This window comes from Sminthopsis crassicaudata, chromosome 6 (assembly GCF_048593235.1).
Source record: "Sminthopsis crassicaudata isolate SCR6 chromosome 6, ASM4859323v1, whole genome shotgun sequence".
Taxonomy (NCBI): Eukaryota; Metazoa; Chordata; class Mammalia; order Dasyuromorphia; family Dasyuridae; genus Sminthopsis; species Sminthopsis crassicaudata.
Genome location: NC_133622.1, coordinates 257,256,075 through 257,274,455, shown reverse-complemented (window position 1 = coordinate 257,274,455; position 18,381 = coordinate 257,256,075). Strand labels below are relative to the sequence as shown.

The following is an 18,381-nucleotide window of genomic DNA, read 5'->3' as shown; positions in this document are numbered from 1 at the left end:
TGTTAAACATGCAATTTTTCTCTTTCTGCAATTATCATATTGCACAAGAAAAATCAGAGTGAAAAGGAAAAAAAATGAAACAGAAAGCAAAATGCAAGCACACAACCACAAAAAGAGTGAAAATGCTATGCTGGGATGCACACTCAGTTCCCACAGTCCTCTCTCTGGGTACAGATGGCTCTCTTCATCACAAGACCAGTGGAGCTGGCCTGAATCACCTCAAAGTTGAAAAGAGCCACATATATAGAATATGATCATTGTATAATCTTGCTATTGTTGTGTATAATGACCTCCTGGTTCTTTCCACTTCACCCAGCATCAGTTCATAGGAGTCTCTCCAGACCTCTCCAAAATCATCCTGCTGATCATTTTTTATAGAACAGCAATATTTCACAACATTCAAATGCTATTACTTATTCAATCACTCCCCAACTGATGGGCATCCACCTAATTTTCAGCCACTACAAAAAAGGCCGCCAGAAACATTTTTGCACACAGAGGTCCTTTTCCCTTTGTTATGATCTCTTTGGACTACAGGCCTAGTAGGGACATTGCTCAATCAAAAGGTATGTAGAGTTTGCTGTCCCTTTGGACATAGTTCCAAATTGTTCTCCAGAATGATCAGATCAGTTCACAACGAGGTGGATTTGTTCTATCTATTTATAACTAGTTTTTTTTTTTTTTTTTTAATAGATCAGAACTAACAGATCAAATAGGAAATTTTCATTTATAAATTATCCTTGATCCATGTTGCAGGTTAGGTTTTTTTTTTTTTTTTAATGGCAAGTATATTAAATTTTGTTTTTTAAAAAATATTTTGATTTTAATATAATGTTTCCTGGAGTCTTTGATTTCTTTTCTAGCTTTCATTTCTTTCATTTCAGTCTATTTCGTGGGTCTCTGGGTCTTGGGTCATTGCTCTCTATTCTAAGCTATGTTTTCTTCCAATTCTTTCCTCCAACACTGATTTCATTTTATTTTTTTCTCAGTATTCATGTCGGCCTTGTAAAATTCCAGTTTTTCCCTCTGAGTCTCTGCTTATAATTGTTATGAAGTCATTCTCTCCTTTCTAGATCTAAAGTACTTAAAACAAAAAAAGTTAGTGTTTTTTTCACTTCTCATCTCTTCAGTTCCTTTAATTTAGTTTGTCCAAGCCAGGCTCAGCTCCCTATTAGGGATAGTCAAACTTAGGCGGTTCCCAAGTTCCTGGGCTGACCTTCAGGGTACTCTCTGGTCCCTCAGCACACCCACCTGAGTGTGACGCCCCCGTACTGGCTGCTACCTCTTCCTGGTTCTCTGGGCTTCCAGAACCCCCACTCTGGGGCTTTCTTTGGGGAGTTTCTTGTTCTTGCTGCCTTCAAACACAAAAGCTCATAACATCCACGTCTTCCCAGACCTTGTCTCGTTACCCTGGGCTGAGAGCCGAGAGGCTGGTGGCTCAGTGGACACAGTGCTGGGTCTGGAATCAAAAAGATGAGCACTAACTGTGTGAGCATGGAAAAGCCCCTTAGCTACCGTCTGCCTCAGTTTCCTCAACCACAAATGGAGATAATACCACAACTCCTGGGTGCTTGTGAGGACCAAATGACATAGGTATAAAGCACTCAGCACAGTGCCCGGCACAGAGTAGGCCATTGACTCAATGCGGTGACTTGCACATAGTAGGCACTTTACAGTGCTTATTCCCTTCCCAGTTCAGCACTGACATAGACAAATCCTGCTAGGGCAGGGCTGGGGTGGAGACAGTCTCTCCCTGCACTTTCTCATGGCAGTTCTTGATCCTTCTTTGGCGCGGTCAGGTGAGAGTTGCAGTTTGACCATATTAAGGATGTCAATTGTGGGGCGGTCCCTCCCACCAGCCATCTTAGCCAGAGCCAGCTCTCTCCACCTCCTGCCTCCGGAGAGTGGCAGGTTCTTTGCTGAAATCCTGGCCAGAGAATGGCCAGCATCCTTCTGCTGCCCTACCAGTCTGGTAAGCTTGGCCTAAAAGGAAATGTGGTTCATCTGGCAGGACCTGTTCCTGCCAAAGCCTGCTGCCGCCGCCTGCCTCCCTGCTCTTCCCAAATGTCACAAAGCAGCCCTCTCCTAACCCCATGTAGAACTTCCTCGGGGATCTTCTGCCCTTGGGAAGATCAGGTTAGCCCTCCAGCTGTCTAGCAAGCTCCCCAGAAGCTATTCAGCAATAATCCGACCAGCTCCTCTCCTCGGGGCTCTCCTCCGTGCCCGAGCTCCAGCTGCCACCAGAAGCTAAAAGTGGGGGCAATGAACCGAGTGGGGTTCCAGGGGAGGCCCCCAATACCCTCCCTTCACTCAGCCCCAGGTTTCCTGGATTCTTGGGGTGGGAGGAAACCCAACCTGATGCCTGTAGGATCCACCCAATGGAGGCTGGCAAGAGGCAGCTGGTGCCAGGAGGGCCCGGGCCCGCTGGTGCCAGGCTGTGGTTCTCCCAGAGAGCTACAGCTCCGTACAAACTTGTCTCCAAAACATTTTTCCACCAGAAATACAAAGTCTCTGATGGAAGCAACTGGTTGGATCAGCAAGGAAGGGGAAGGCAAAGGGCGTTCCCGCAGCTGCTGGATCCACCTGGTCCCACCCCGATCCCCCCACAATCCAAGCAACAAGACAGCCCTGAATCCCAGGCTGGGACCAGCTCAGGAGAGCAGCTGAAGAAGCTTGATTCTCTGCAGCCCAAGGATGGACAAAGACATGAGCAGTGTTCGCAAGATGAACAATGTAGGTCTCTGCCTCCCCAGCTTGCTGCTGACCTTTGCTGATCTCCATCCCCCCCCTTCCACTTATAGTGGGGGTGTAGTAAGGCTGGGGGTGGGGCCACGGAGGATGGTCTTCTCCCAGGGTCATCGGCAGAAAGCCAGGGCGTAGGACCCTAGGTTGGGGAGCGGGGGACTGGGAGGCCTGGGGTGTTTTACACAGTGGCAGCGCTGCTCAGGGGCCTTAGTTAGGGAGCCAGGGAGCCAAGTGCACTGGAGAGGCCCCTGAGCTGGGCTGGGAGAGTCTCGGCGTTGGGGAAGCTGGGGAGAATGGAGGCCGCCCCGGGGAGGCCGGCTCTGACTCTGGGCTGGACGGTGCCCATTTTCCTCATCCCCGGAATGGCTCCTTCCAGCTTTCCCCACTAGAGTTTCATGCTAAGCCCGAGAGGCAGGTCCAGCACGTAGCACCCACCCCGTCTGCTAGGGAACAGGCTAGAGCCCCCGAGCCCGGCAGCTGCAGCGCTCAGGGGCCCCTGGAGACCAAGCTGCAGTTCTGGGGGTCTCAGGGAGCAGCCGCCAAGGCAGGACCCCGGAGGGGGAAGGGCAGCCCCCCGTATTTCTGGTGAGCCTGAGCCCCGCCCGCCCCACCCCTGCTAGTGTGGACTTGTACTCTGCTGCTCCCCTTGAGTCACCAGCCCGCTCCTCCCAGCCGAGCCCACGTCACGGAGCAGCCCAGAGTGGAGGAGGGGCATGGGTCTGAGTGGGGAGGCCCCCCCTCTTCCAGAGCCCCCCAAGCTTGCCCAGGCCTGCCCCCGTGTCTGTCTCTGTCTCTGTCTCTGTCTCTCTCTCTGTCTCTCTCTCTCTCTCTCTCTCTCTCTCTCTCTCTCTCTCTCTCTCTCTCTCTCTCTCTCTCTCTCTCTCTCTCACACACACACACACACACACACACACACACACACACACACACACTCCCCCACACCTGAGCCAGGAGACAAAGCCCAAGGGGGAACACGCTCCCCATCTCCCCTGGACCTACCAAGGCTAAGGTGGCAGCCCCCAACAGCAGCCGTTTTCAACAAAGGCCAGCCTCCCAAGCAGCTTCTTGGGGGCACCTGAATCACTAAAAAGCACTAAAATTGGGGACTGTAAGGGAGAAAGGGGGAGGGAGTGATTGAGGAGAATAAGGTGCGGAGGAACCCCAAGGCCCTGCCTGCCGCAGCCCCCCAATCAGCTCCAATGCAATGTGCCCTCCCCGCCCCATCCTGCCCTGCCCAATGGACATTGATCCCGGCCTCCCGCGGAAGTCCACCTTTCACCAGGTCCCCCGCAGGGCGAAGGTGCCTGACCTCTCCCTCCCTCCTGACCTAGACTTGGCCGCGCTGGGCCGGGAGGAAGGCGTTAGGTATATGGGAAGGGGGAAGGCCGGCCCAGTCAGCACCTTTGCCCCTGCCCGGTCCCAGAGCACCAGCTAGAATAACTGGGGCACCTCCCATCCTGGGACCTCCCCGGGCCTCCAGCAGGAGGGTACAGAGGAGGGCGGAGGCTGCACGTTGGGGCCCCAGAGGCCCCGGGGCTGGGCAGGGCCTATTCCTTCCCCAGGAATTCCACCCTGGGGAGGCTGCGGCTCCGCCCCCCTGGCCTTCCCCAGGTGTCCCCGCCCCCCAGGTGAGCTCAGGCCGGGGCGGGGTCTGCCGGCTGGGTGCGGCCGCTGGCTGCCGGGACGACTGGGAACTGAGGCCACTGGCCGGGAGCCGCTGGAGGGCCATGCTGGGCGGCGCTGGCCGGCCCGAGTCGGAGCCCCGCTGAGCCCCCGGCCCCCTCCGGCAGCCACCATGCAGGACAATAACTTCCTGCTCTCTGCCCTGCAGCCCGGGACCGGGGTCTGCTCCCTGGCCCTGCCCTCCGATGTGCAGCTGGACCTGAAGAACAAGGAGGCTCTGGAGGCCGAGCGGGAGCGGCTGAAGGTGGCCCGGGTGCAGGAGCAGGTCCGGGCCAGGATGCTCCAGCTGGGCCAGCCTTCGAGGATCAACGGCTCCCTGGGCGGCCCCCCGACGGATTCTGCAGCCAGCACGGGCCCAGACGGCTCCCGAGGTACCCACTGCCCGGGGGGGGGGGGGGGGGGGGGGGGGGGGGCCAGGGGAGGTGGAGAGGGAGAGGCAGGGAGACGGCCCTTCTAGAGGCAGGAGGGCGGGCCGGCCGAGGCTGCTTCCCTGACTCACCGGAGGCCTCAGGTTGACTCAGCCTGGGCTCCCTGGCCCCACCCAGGGCCACAGAAAGGAGCTGCTGGGCTCCCTAAAAGCCTTTCCCGGAGAGCCGCAGGGGCCCAGCTGTGTGGGGAAGGGGACGGGCCGCACCGGGTTGGAGGAGAGGAGGCCGGCTGGGGTTTCCTTACGGCAGCGGGCCCTGCGCAGAAGTATGCCACAGAAGTCCCAGGCTGCCTCTGGCTGGGGCGCAATCACGGGTGGGCCAGGGCTCGGCGGGAGGCCGACGCCCCCTCAAGCTTGCCAAGCTGGGCCCCCCAGTTTCCAGTCTCACCAGCCCCCTTCACTGGGCACAAGCCAGGGACAGGTCAGGAGCCCTCAGGACTCCCCCTGCCCTGAGAACAGGGGGGGAAATAGGAAGGTGGAAGGCCGGCCCATGGGGAGCGCATGGAACTTCTCTGGGACGGGAGGGATCCAGAGGGTACGCTCTGCTCCTCGGGAAACCTGGCCTGGTGCGGGGCTAAAGCGGGGGGATGGGCGCTACGAGCTCCCGGGACCCTGGAGACCCTGGAGAGCCGGGACGGAGGCCTAGCTCGGAGCCCTCCTCCTGGCCCGGGGCAGTGACCTCCTCCCTCAGCCCCGGCTTTCTCAGCCACACAATGGAAGCTCCCCAGTTGGGGGGAGGGCAGGAAGTAGGCAGCCAAATATGGGCACTAATTACAGTTTGTAAAACGCCTCAGAGATGGCCACCCATGACCAGCCCTGACAATTAGGAGGATGATTATAATTTGGGGGGAGAGGGGGGCAGGGAGCCCCAAACGGGGGTGTGTCCCCCCCTGGCGGAGCCTCCCTGGCGTCAAGGGGTTAATCTCCCCACCCATGAAGCCTCATTAAACTGTGCTGACAGGGGCCCGGGGTGGGAAGGCCTGTGTGGGTGAGGAAGGGGGTGTGTTTACCCCTGGGGGTGGTTGATCTGTCTCTGGCCAGGCCACGAACAGGGGGCGGGGACGGGAGCAAAGGCATCCGAAGAGCTGGCTACAGGATCCCCCAGTGAGGAAGCTCCCCAAGAGTGCTTGGCCCCCTCTCCTCACCCCTAAATGGCGCCCATCTCCCCGGAGGGCTGCTGAGGAAGCTGCGCCTTCCTGCCACCCGCCAGCCTGTCTGTGGCCTGGGGTGTTGGGCCGGGACGCCCCCGGCCCTTCCTTGCCTGGTCTCTGTCTCCCCCCTTGCCTGGTCCTCCCTCCCTCCCTCATCCCTCTTAGCACAGCGCCGGGCACACAGTGAGCCTCTCCTCTCGCCGTCCCACTAGACTCGCCAAACATCTGGGAAGTGTTCCTTGCGCCGGGGGCCCCAGGAACAGCCCCTGCCCCCGACGCGGAAGGGAAGGGGCACATGAGAGGGCAGCGAGGAGCTCAGAGCCACACGGTGGGCGGAGGGAGACCAGGAGGGTCCGAGCCCTGGGTGCTGAAACGCAGGCCTGAGGCCAGGAGGGCCTGGGCCCGGCCCCGGGGCAGGAGACAGCCCTCTGCACTCATCCCAGAATCCCTCCTCCTGGAAGGGACCTCGGAGCACTGTGCCCAGCCCCACATAGATCTCGGGGACGCTTGCCCATCGTTCTCCCATAGGCCGCTCTCATGTTAGGAAGCAGCTCCAAAACCTGCCTCCTGCCACTCCCCTCCCCCAGCTCCAGATGTCCCTACAAGCCTGGGACTTGGCCCTCACCTTCCCCGTGCCCTCCTACAAGCGTGGGACTTGGCCCTCACCTTCCCCGTGCCCTCCTACAAGCCTGGGACTTGGCCCTCACCTTCCCCGTGCCCTCCTACAAGCCTGGGACTTGGCCCTCACCTTCCCCGTGCCCTCCTACAAGCCTGGGACTTGGCCCTCACCTTCCCCGTGCCCTCCTACAAGCCTGGGACTTGGCCCTCACCTTCCCCGTGCCCTCCTACAAGCCTGGGACTTGGCCCTCACCTTCCCCGTGCCCTCCTACAAGCCTGGGACTTGGCCCTCACCTTCCCCGTGCCCTCCTACAAGCCTGGGACTTGGCCCTCACCTTCCCCGTGCCCTCCTACAAGCCTGGGACTTGGCCCTCACCTTCCCCGTGCCCTCCTACAAGCCTGGGACTTGGCCCTCACCTTCCCCGTGCCCTCCTACAAGCCTGGGACTTGGCCTTCACCTTCCCCGTGCCCTCCTACAAGCCTGGGACTTGGCCCTCACCTTCCCCGTGCCCTCCCTCACCTTCCCCGTGCCCTCCCTCACCTTCCCCATGCCCTCCTACAAGCCTGGGACTTGGCCCTCACTTTCCCCGTGCCCTCCCTACAAGCCTGGGACTTGGCCCTCACCTTCCCCGTGCCCTCCTCCAGACATGATTCGGCTTGTCAAGGACCTTTCCAGTACGGCTCCTATAATAACACAGTCCTCTGGGAAAGGTCTGCCTGGGGCAGGAGGCAATGGGACCCCGCCACCTCTTCATGGGGTTCAATCCCAGGAAGGATTCACGGGGAGCCGTAGGCACAAAGCCCCCCCAGATCTTCTTCAAACTGCCGCCTAACCTTGCTCCCCAGCTTAGAGGAAGGCGCTTTATTTTGCAGAGCTGAAGGCAAGACTTCATTTCCCCCTCTCCAATCTGTTCCATTAGATTGAGAAGCAGCTGCCTGTGGGCCATCCCATCAGCCCTCGCTCCCAGCTTTGTGTGATTTGCAAACGGGACGGGCCTGCCCTCTGCCTTTTTCTAAGTCATTGTTAAAAGGTTAGCCAGCCCAGAGCTAGGCCCGATCCCCGGGTCCCTTCCCTCCTGCCACCCTGACCTTAAACCGCGTGACTGTCTGGCTGCTGAATTGTCCGACCCTTGTATCTGCCCTTCGGAAGAATACTGAGACCCTTTTGTCAAAAACTCGGGACTTCAAGCTAGGTAAACTCCGTCAACAGCGTCCCTTGTCTCCCGTCCAAAACGGATGTGAGCTTCCTTTGGCACGACACCTGTGCTGGCTGGAGCCAGGTTGGGGTTTTCGGCGGATTCTTTTTCTGCTTCCCTTTCTAGATCTGAACCAGCTATCTCTTGGGGATCTCTCTTGGGGATCTTTCCAGGAATCCAAGCCCACTTAGCGTATGGTTAGTTTGCAGGCTCTTCTCTTCCTTTTTCAGAATTTTTATTTTTGGAAAAATGGACTGACATTTGTCCTCCTCCAGGTGTCCTCCCTCTCCTTGTCCATGACCTTTCAAAGATCACTAACAGCCACTCTGTTTTCACCTCTTTGAGGAGATAAGGATGGCCCTCGTCTCAGCAGGCAGCTTGAATTCATCAAAGACAGGAAAGGCTCCCTTGCTCTTTGTGGATCTTGGGGAGCTGCTCCCCATTGGCCACTTCTGTCCTGCCGTTCCCAGTGCAAAGGTCTTCCATTCTTGTCTGAGAAAACAAGCCTGCCCGGAGCCTCGGAGCCTCTCTGCCTGTGAGCGCTGCATCCACCCCGAGCAAAGTTCTTGCCCCATCCGCCTTCCCCTCAGGCCGGAGCCTAAAGAACACAAAGCCTTTGCTCCCCTTGGGTTGAGTTGGGCAGCTGGGCCCTGGCCCTCGGTGGTCCCTGGGGGCCTGCTCTTGCAGCCTACTTCTGGACAAAACCTGCGTGTCCCCCCCCCCCAACAGCCTCTTCCAGCTACTGCATCTCCCCTCCTTTGGGGAATGATAGTCCTCTGCCTTCAGAATGCCATTCTTGGTCACTTCCGTGCCTCCCGTGATACTCCTAGCACGGGCCGGGCACAAAGGGCTGGATAAAGGACCGCTGGCCTTCTAGAGTGTGTGTGTTCGCCTCCGTTAGCCTGAGGGCTCCCCAGGACAGGGACTGCCCTTAGCACTGTGCCTAGCCCACAGTGGGTGCTTCGGAAAGGCTTACTGAGCGGTTCCGGACTTGATTTCCCTGCCACCTTTTGGTCTTTGATATCTGTTCTTCCTCTGGAGATCCGCTCTCTCAAAAATCGGGGGTCATTATCATCGTTATCCCAGACTCCAAGAAGAGGGGGCGCTCTCTTCCCGGCACTTTGACTGCAGCCGCTAGTTCCTCAACTTAGCCTCCAGGAGAATGCGGGCTCTTGGAGCCCCCCATTTGGGGGAGCTGGAAGGCAGCAACGCTGGGCTTTCGAGGCAGGGATGCGGGAGAGAGACCACTGCTCCGTGGGCTCTGCGTTCAGACTCGGGGTCTGGGTTTGGACCCCGGTTCTGATGCTCGCTGCCTGTACAAGCTTAGGAAAATCATCTCCCTCCATCTCAGGCTAAAATGGCAGGCTCGGACCCGTGGGCCTCAAGCTTCCTTTTAGCTCCGGTTCCGATCCAGGGCCAGAAGCCTGGTTCGGCTGGGAAATGGAACGTTTGGCGACAATGCGAAATGATCCACCATCAGCTGGAGCCAGCGGTAGGGGGCTTCAAAGGCCAAGCTGAGGAGTTTGCATTTGTCCTGGAGTAACTGGCCAAAAAGAGGGCAGGGGCCGGAGAACTTGAGCGTGACTGGGCCTGGGCCTTTGCTTGTGAAGGGGAGAGGGGAGAGGGAAGGACCCGGAGGAGGGATGCAGGAGGTGAAGAGAGCCCCCGAGAAAGAGGGAGGGGTGGAGAGAACCGATAAGACTTGGCCACTGATGGGATTCAAGGGCTGAGGCAAAGGGGAGGAGAGGGACGACCCAAAGGTGACCCGCTGGGAGGATGGTCCTGGAGGAGGAACTAGGGCTCCGGGAGAACCAAAAAAGAAAGAGCGTGGATGTGTCGGATCAGATACTGGGGAGAGGCTCCTGATCTGGGAGGGCCAGCCAGTGGGACCCCATGGTTTTCCAGAGGGAGACCACATTCCGCACAGATTACCCCAGGGAAGTGTCAGCCAGGAGTTAGAGCTCCTCCCAGTGAACTTTCTGGAGGGAGAAGGCCAGGCCCAGTGGAGGAGGCTTGGGACTTGATGCATAGATTTGTGAGTCACATGATAACCGGGTCCACTGGAGTAAATAAGCTCATTAAGGGAGTGAGTAAAGAAAAGAAAAGGCTCCCATGGAGCCTTGGGGCACACCCTGAGACTGGATGATCCAGTAAGAGTCTGAGAAAGAGCATCTCTGGAGCCAGGACAGGACGGAGCAGTCACTGAGACCAAGGGAGACAGGGGGGAAGGCGGCGGGGCACCCCAGGCCCCAGAAAGGGGGCCGAGAGCGGGTCTCCCACTGAGCGGCCCCCCAGGGCCTGCAAGGAGCCAGAGTAAGTGAATGCTGGGGAAGGGGAGGACGTGAACTGGACAGTTTTGGGGAAAGGGAAGAGGGAATCTTTGGGAAAGAGCCCTTCTGGCCTGAGGGCTGGGGGCAGGGGGATGGCAGGGTTGGGGAGGCTCTGGGCAGACAAAGAGAGTTGGATAGGATTGTATGGGGGGGTCTGGGGAATGGGGTCGGGCCAGAGGCAGGCAGCAGTGTGGACGGGGGGACCGGACCGCACAGGGAGCAGGACTTCATTTTCTCAGTAAAGTAACAGATGAGGTTCCCCCTCTGCCGGGGGAAGGGCTAGGGTTGTACGGGGGGGTCAGAGGAATGTGGTCCATCCAGGGCAGTCCGCAGCCCGGGAGGAGGTGAAAGAAGGCAGGTGGCACCGATGGTTAGCCCCGGGTGGGGTTTGGCCAGCCATGAAAGGCTGAAGTTCACCGGGCCAGACACTTCGGGGGAGAAGATCTCGGCCAGTTGGGTTGGCCAAGTTGGAGCAAAGACTGAGGGGAGCCAAGGCAGGGAGGCCCGGGGAGAGGCAGCTGCAACAGCCTCATGGTTGGTGCCCGGGGGGGGGCAGATCGAGGTCCTCCTTCTGAGCACTCCGAGATGGAGCTGCCCTCCGGCCGTCCCGGTGGACACAGCCCCCCCACGGGTGGTCCCCACACCATGAAACTGCGGGCTTGGCCACAACAAGTCAGATTCTTCTGTGACCATGGCTTATGGGGGGGCAAGGGGGCTAAAGGGGGCCTCCCTTCTTTGACCTTGGACTCTTTGGGGACAGAAGAGAGACTGGGGTGAGGAAGGGGCGGAGGAGAGCCCGGAGGAGAGCCGCCTTTACAAATATCACGTTCCAAATCTCGCTGAGCAGGGACAGGGAGGATGGAGAAGAGGCCACAAAGTGCTCTCCCCAAGAGCGGAGAGGGTGGCCAAAGTCAAGGAGTGGGGGAGGAGGGCATTGGGGATGAGGGGGAGTGTCCGTGGTGCCAGCTATGCCAGAAGATACAGTGTAAGGAGATGCCAGAGGAGGGAAGAGCAGGGACGGGGATGAGCGCTGAGGGCGACCTCCTGGGCAGAACATGACCCCAGGGGATCCTGGGAGGGAGCTGAAGGGCAGGAGGCGTACCAGGAAAGCAGGCTCTGGCCCTCTAGATTCCTGCAGGATAGGACACTGGGCTGCCCGGTTCCTTGATCTCCTCCCAAGCTGGTAGGGAATGCCACATGGCCAGGAGATACCCTGTGGGCAGAGACCCAGGAGTGAGAGCCTGGCCCCTGAGTGGGCATGGGGCTGCACTGCCATCCTCCCCGGCTCAGGGACGAGACCATGTTCTCCCATGGGGCAGGGATGCAGGGCTGAGGAACATTCACTCCACCCCTGCACCCATCTACCCGCCTTCTCCTGGTTGGTGACACACTCCTAGGCACCCATCATGGCTGTTTGCAAGCGAGGGCCCATCCCCCTGCCCTCAGGGGCCCCCCAGGGATGTAGGACAACCAGAAAGGACTGTGATGAGGCCGTGGAAGCTTAGGTAGGTCAGGCTAGAAAGCGGCAGGACCTTCCACACAAGGGATGCTGAGGGACAGAAATCTGGCCTCAAGAGCCGAGAGAGGCCACAATGCAAGTGGGCAGAACTTCCCTGAGAAAGCCTTCCCTCAGATCGATTGGAGGCTCGGACTCTCTAACATTAAGGGACAGAAGCCTTAGTGTCCCGGGAGCCGGGAAAATGCACTGGAGACGTGACCTCCCGCTTCCTTTGCGGTCTCTAAGCTCCGGCCTCCACAGCCATGCCCCGTGCACTTCCCAGCAACAGCCCCACGGGGCACTTGCTGATGGGTGTTCTCCGTAGGAGCGCCCGCTCTCCGGGCCTCGGCTTTAGGTATTTCTGGGCTACGTCCCTCAGACAAAGGCTTCTTTGAACTCACTGAAACAGCAGAAGTGTCCGGGCTGGTTATGATCGCTGCTAAACGTCCGCTGGTGACGTGTGGGAACAGCTCAGATCCAGTTTGGGGCTTCAGATCCGGGCCGGGAGCCGCACAAACGAATTTGCCTTTAGTTTAAACTTAGTTTTCCCAAGGGATTCTTGGTTTTGGCAGCTTGCTATCTTGTAGGAGGATTGTATAAAAGCTACCGCCATCGGAAAACTCACAGGAGGGCCTTTTTTCCATTATCCATGAAATGCGTTCAGATGCTTGTGACGCCTATGTCAGTCGGGTAGCGTACATCCCAAAATAAAATGGAATGAACAGTGGGAAAAAATGGGCAGGAAGGGGACAAAGAGAAGGCGGAACGGCGTCCCCAAGGGTCACGGAGTGGAAGATGAGGCTGGCTGGGGGGCTGGGAGCAGACTGGGGGAAGCGGGATGGAATCTTAGTTTATTGGCCAGAGGCAATAGGGAGCCGGTTCAGATTCTGCTCAGAGTGCCGCCACAGACCGCCACGGGCCTGGGGAAATCACTGGCTCAGAGCCGAGAGCGGATTGGAGAGGTGGGGAGAGGCTGAAGACTGCCTCTGTGGCGGCAACTAGTTCATTTTGTACTGACACCCAGTAGGTGTTCAGTGTTCAGTGGCCCAGGCTGAATTTCATGAGGGGAGGAGGCCGAACTCAGATAGGGTGGGAAGGAGCCTAGGTTAGGGTGATGGATTAGGGTTAGGGTTGGACAAAAACCTGGGAGGGGTGGAGAGCCCAGGAAACGGGGCTCTCCGTAATGTCCGAGGATCTACAAGGTCACGGAAGATGAGGTCCTCGGGAGCGTCCCCAGCTCAGAACCACGGAGGGGCAAGTGTTGTGCTCCCGGGAGCCACCTGACAGTGGCTGCTGGAGATCCGCCCCAGACCTGCAGAATGGGGTCCTCCCGTGAGCCACAAGGAGACCTCCAGGTCATCCCTTTACAGGATCCTGTAGCCTTCTAGCCCCTCCTGCACAAGGGCCCCCTCCCATTGGGAGCAGTGAGCTTGTGGAACCCTGCCGGTTCTGCCCTGTAGAGGCGTGCCCACATCTCTCCTGCTTCCCTGAGCCATCCCTTCTCAGCCTGACAGCCCGACTTCCTCCAGCCCACTCCCATGCGCTTGGGCTGCAGGCCGTCCCCCTCCAACTGCCTTCCAGGTATCTGCACCCTAGAACCACGGTGCCCAGAACCGAACGGTCCTTCAATCTCTAGCCCTCCCGCTGTCCTTCAGAGGACTAGGGTCTGACGAGCAGAGAGGTTAGGGAGTCCGGTGGGAGGGGGGTGGGGTCCGGCCATGGAGACCAGTCTGGTGACCTGACCTTCTGCACGCTGACCGCCTGCCCTCCCTTCACCCTCCCCAGGTGTCCCCAAGTGTCAGTACCACCCAGGGCAGTCTGGGGCCGGCTTCAGCTCCCGCTCCCAGGGCATGAGCATGGACAAGGCATCGGTGAGCTTTCCCCCCGCCTCCCTTCTCAAGGCCCGGGGCTGTCACGCCGCTCCCCATCTTTTGGCTGGGGTGGGGGAGGGGCCTGGCTGGGGGGGGGGGCTGGCCCGTCTCCCCACCCCCACCCCCTCACCGCCTTCTTCCCCTGTCCCACAGACTTTCCGGCCCATCTCCAAGCCAGCATACGGGGCACCGGCCTGGTCCTCCCGCTCGGCGGTGGACCTGAGCTGTGGCCGCAGGGTGAGCTCGGCGGCGCACAACGGGTCCGCGGGCTACGGGGGGGCCCAGCCTGCAGTCCCAGTGGCGTCCCGGCCCGTCTCCTACCACGACCGCGGGGGCCCCGGCCCTAGGACTGACTATGACACTCTGAGCCTGCGTTCTCTGCGCCTGGTGGGGGGGTCGCACGGAGGCCTGGACGACCGCTACAGCGTAGTGTCTGAGCAGCTAGAACCTCCGGGAGGGCCTTCCTACAGGACCTTCGGGTACGAGCGACAGGCCAGCTCGGCCTCCAGCCGCGCGGGGGGCCTGGACTGGTCCGAGGCCGCGGACGGGGCCCCAGGTCGGACCATCCGAGCCCCGGCCATGCGCACCCTGCAGAGGTTCCAGAGCAGCCACCGCAGCCGGGGGACGGCCTCCGTGGGAACCGGCGGAGGCTTGGAGCACGTGGCCCGAGCCCCCTCGGTCCGCAGCCTCAGCCTCAGTCTGGCCGACTCCGGACACCTGCCCGACGTGCGGGGACTGGACTGCTACGGGGGTCACCGCACTCTACAACGGCTCAGCAGTGGGTGAGCCCCTGGGAGCCATCGAGGGAGTGGGGCAGAGCAGGGCATGGGGGAAGGGGAGGAGGGAGAGTGGCCGGAGAAACTGGGAGGAGGGAGAGTGGCCGGAGAAATGGGGAGGAGCCCCCGAAGCTGAGCCCACCTCCATCCTTCTCCCCACAGCTTCGATGACATCGATCTTCCCTCAGCTGTGAAGTACCTCATGGCCTCAGACCCCAACCTGCAGGTGCTAGGGGCGGCCTACATCCAGCACAAGTGTTACAGCGACGCCGCCGCCAAGAAACAGGTGGGGGTTGGCCCGGGCGGCGGGAGCGCCCCTTCCCCCCCGGGCGGCAGCCGGCCGGCTCCCGTAACCCCCGCCCGTGTCCGCAGGCCCGCAGTCTCCAGGCCGTGCCCAAACTGGTGAAACTCTTCAACCACGCCAACCAGGAGGTTCAGAGGCACGCCACGGGGGCCACGCGGAACCTCATTTACGACAACGCCGACAACAAGCTGGCCCTGGTGGAGGAGAACGGCATCTTCGAGCTGCTGAGGACTCTGCGGGAACAGGACGACGAGCTGCGCAAGAACGTCACGGGTCAGGCTGCTCCCCCACACACCCCGAGAGGATTCAGGGCCCTGGGGGGGCGCCCACCCTCGCACTCCTGGCCGTGGGGGGGGCGCCCACCCTCGCACTCCTGGCCGTGGGGGGGGCGCCCACCCTCGCACTCCTGGCCGTGGGGGGGGGCGCCCACCCTCGCACTCCTGGCCCTGGGGGGGCGCCCACCCTCGCACTCCTGGCCGTGGGGGGAGGCGCCCATCATTGGATTCGAGGCCCCGGGGGGGGGACGCCCATCACTGGACTCTGGGCCATGGGGGGCGCTGATGCGGAGCAGGTATTGGGGTCTCCCTATTCCTTCTCAGCGGCAGCTCTCCAGGGCGGGGAGCCTGCTGCTGACCCCTGACCTCTGACACTCAGGAATCCTGTGGAACCTGTCATCCAGTGACCACCTGAAGGACCGGCTGGCCCGAGACACCCTGGAGCAGCTGACAGACCTGGTGCTGAGCCCGCTCTCGGGCTCCGGGGGGCCCCCCCTCATCCAGCAGAATGCCTCCGAAGCCGAGATCTTCTACAACGCCACGGGTTTCCTCAGGTACCCAGACCCCCCCCCCCACTCCCCCACAGGGGCGCCTCCTGCCCGTCACCGCCCTCCTTGTCTCCAGTCTGTCCTTGGGGTGGGGGCGCCCCATCCCGAGGGCATCTCGGGGGGACAGAACTTGCCAAGGCCACAGAGAGAGTCCAGCTGCCGGTGAGCCTCCCAGACCAAGCTCCTCCTCCAGAGGGGCCCGTGGCCTCTGACCCGCCCCCCTTCTTTGCCCTAGGAACCTGAGCTCGGCCTCACAGGCCACACGGCAGAGGATGCGAGAGTGCCACGGCCTGGTGGACGCCCTCGTCACCTACATCCACCACGCCCTGGACGTGGGCAAGTGTGAGGACAAGGTCAGGCGGCCCTGAACCTGGGGGGGGGAGAAGACCCGGGGCCTCCCCGTCCCTGCCCCACCCTCGTCCATCCTTGTGTTCCGGGGCTTCTCCCCTCCCCCCGCCGGCTCCATGGGAGGGGGGGCTGAGAACGGGGGGAGGCCCCTCCAGCCGTGGCTGTGGCCGCTGACGCGTCCCAATGCCCCCAGAGCGTGGAGAACGCCGTGTGTGTGCTCAGGAACCTCTCCTACCGCCTGTACGACGAGATGCCGCCCTCGGCGCTACAGAGGCTGGAGGGCCGAGGCCGCGGGGAGGCCGGGGCTGGGAGACCGGGGGAAGTTGTGGGCTGCTTCACGCCCCAGAGCAGGAGGCTCCGAGAGGTAGGCGGTGGCCACGGATGGCCCAGGCTGGGGAGACGGGGGAGGGTGCTCTCCCTGCAGCGACCCCACAAGCCTACAGAACCCGTTTTACAGAAAGGTAAACGGAGGCTCGGGGCGACACCAGGCTGTACGGCCCGGATGCTCTTGGAGAGGGGTCTGAGCAAAGAGGGGCTGGGCAGCCGCTAAGGCAGTGAGCCTGTGAAAGGGAGGAGAGGGCAGTGGTGTGGCGCGGCCAAGAGCTAAGGGTGACCCTTGGGAAAAATGGGGGGGAGAGCCAAGGGAGGGAGGGTGGGAGGAACTGCAGAGGAAAGGGGGCCCGGCCTAGGACTCACAAGCCCCTCATCTCCCCAGCTGCCCCTGGCCACAGATACGCTGACCTTTGCGGAGGTCTCCAAGGATCCCAAGGGGCTCGAGTGGCTTTGGAGTCCCCAGATCGTGGGGCTCTACAACCGGCTCCTTCAGCGCTGTGAGCTGAACAGGCACACGACGGAAGCCGCCGCTGGCGCCCTTCAGAACATCACCGCTGGCGACCGAAGGGTGAGGGCGCGGCGAGGGAGAGGGGCGATGGTCCCTGATGGAAAGTCCGGGGGCTGCAGGCTGGCCTGGGGGGGGCTGATGGGGAGATCTGAGGGGCCCCCCCACATCCCTCCATCCTTCCTTGCCCTACAGTGGGCGGGCGTGCTGAGCCGCCTAGCCTTGGAGCAGGAGCGCATTCTGAACCCCTTGTTGGACCGAGTCCGGACCGCTGACCATCACCAGCTGCGCTCACTCACTGGGCTCATCCGGAACTTGTCACGCAACGCGCGGAACAAGGACGAGATGTGTGAGTCTTCCTCGGGGCCCCCGGCAATGACGGCCTCGTCCTTCTGGGCCAACCGAGCCTGGCCTGTTGGTCCCTCTTGTCCCGGATGACGGGCCGGAGGGGAGGAACCGAGGTCGCTGGGGGAGTGGGGACGGGGAGCCCCGGCTCCAGGAAGAGGAGGGGCTGGGGGCACTGCCTGACGCTGACTCCTGCCCTCTGCCCTGAGGGAGGTAGCCACCAAGGTGGTCAGCCACCTGATTGAGAAGCTGCCGGGGAGCGTCGGGGAAAAGCCCCCTCCTGCCGACGTGCTGGTCAACATCATCGCGGTGCTCAACAACCTGGTGGTGGCCAGCCCCATCGCCGCCCGGGACCTGCTCTACTTCGACGGCCTCCGGAAGCTCGTCTTCATCAAGAAGAAGCGGGACGGGTCGGTAGAGGCTCTGGCCACGGCAAGGGGAGGCGGTGGGAAATGGGGGGGCCGGATTCTCCTCCCCCTTGGCCCCCGACAGCGCCCGCTAACACCCCCGCTCCTCCCCACCAGGCCTGACAGCGAGAAGTCCTCCCGGGCGGCCTCCAGCCTTTTGGCCAACATGTGGCAGTACAGCAAGCTCCACCGGGATTTCCGGGCGGTAAGTGAGCCCGTGCTGAGCACGCTGAGCACTGCTCCGGAGGCGGGTGGGAGAGTGGACAGCCAAGCGGGGGAGGGAACACCCCAGTGAGGGGAGCCCCTCCCCGTCGGAAGGACAGCATGGGAGCTGCGAGAAGGCGCAGGGAGGGCGCAGCCTCATTAACGTCTCCCTCTCCGTGTTGCAGAAAGGCTATCGGAAGGAGGACTTCCTGGGTCCGTAAACAGTCGGAAGAGAAAGAGGTGTACGGGCGGGGGGGCGAGTGAACCCCCCTCTGCCGCCGCATGGGACGAGGTTGGCGCCGCTCTGCCCTCGCCTCTCGGCCCCTGGCCCCGCGTCCCTGAACCTGCCCCGGTCTGGTCTCTCGACCCCCGCCGCGGTTTCGGGTTGGGACGCTGAAGCTTACGGGTGGGCAGGAATGGCAGGCGCTAAGAACAGGTCCAGGACTCGGGGAACTCTGGGGGCTTCGGGGGGAGCCTGGCTATCGAGATGGGGCCAAAGCCCCTGGCTTCGGGGTGCGGGATGCTTGGGGATCCTTTGGTGTTTTAGGGGGCCTCCGGTCTGGGCTGGCCACCACTGCTGTGGCTCCACAGCCTCCCACTGATGCTTGGTGAAGGGAGGAGCTGAGTCCGGCCGACTCGCCCATACAGTCACAGCCACAGATTAGGGCCCGGGGCCCGCCTGGGATGGGCCGGGGCTGGGACAATAAAAGAAGCACTGGTCTGGTGGGTGCGTGTTGGCGTTTTCTGGGTGTGGCCGTGCCCCGCGGTGATTGTCCAAGGGCACAGAGGATGCTCTTGAATCCTGGCTGTGGCTGCT

The 18,381-nt window shown here is 61.2% G+C and overlaps 1 protein-coding gene across 2 annotated transcripts; it reads left to right on the top strand.

The window, feature by feature from the left end:
- The first annotated feature begins 2,599 nt into the window (after positions 1 to 2,599).
- On the top strand, positions 2,600 to 18,290 carry PKP3 (plakophilin 3). 2 transcript variants are annotated; one of them, XM_074275012.1, is made up of 14 exons: positions 2,600 to 2,733; positions 4,577 to 4,799; positions 13,434 to 13,519; positions 13,673 to 14,301; positions 14,458 to 14,581; positions 14,668 to 14,872; positions 15,254 to 15,428; positions 15,658 to 15,775; positions 15,964 to 16,134; positions 16,486 to 16,671; positions 16,804 to 16,957; positions 17,171 to 17,363; positions 17,478 to 17,565; positions 17,750 to 18,290. In XM_074275012.1, exons 1-14 carry the CDS (start codon positions 2,695 to 2,697, stop codon positions 17,783 to 17,785), a joined length of 2,427 nt encoding a protein of 808 aa, XP_074131113.1. In that variant the 5' UTR covers positions 2,600 to 2,694; the 3' UTR covers positions 17,786 to 18,290. The 2 variants fall into 2 exon arrangements, with proteins under 2 accessions (XP_074131113.1, XP_074131115.1); XM_074275014.1 differs by lacking the exons at positions 2,600 to 2,733; positions 4,577 to 4,799 and adding an exon at positions 9,911 to 10,133.
- The last annotated feature ends 91 nt before the right edge of the window (positions 18,291 to 18,381 follow it).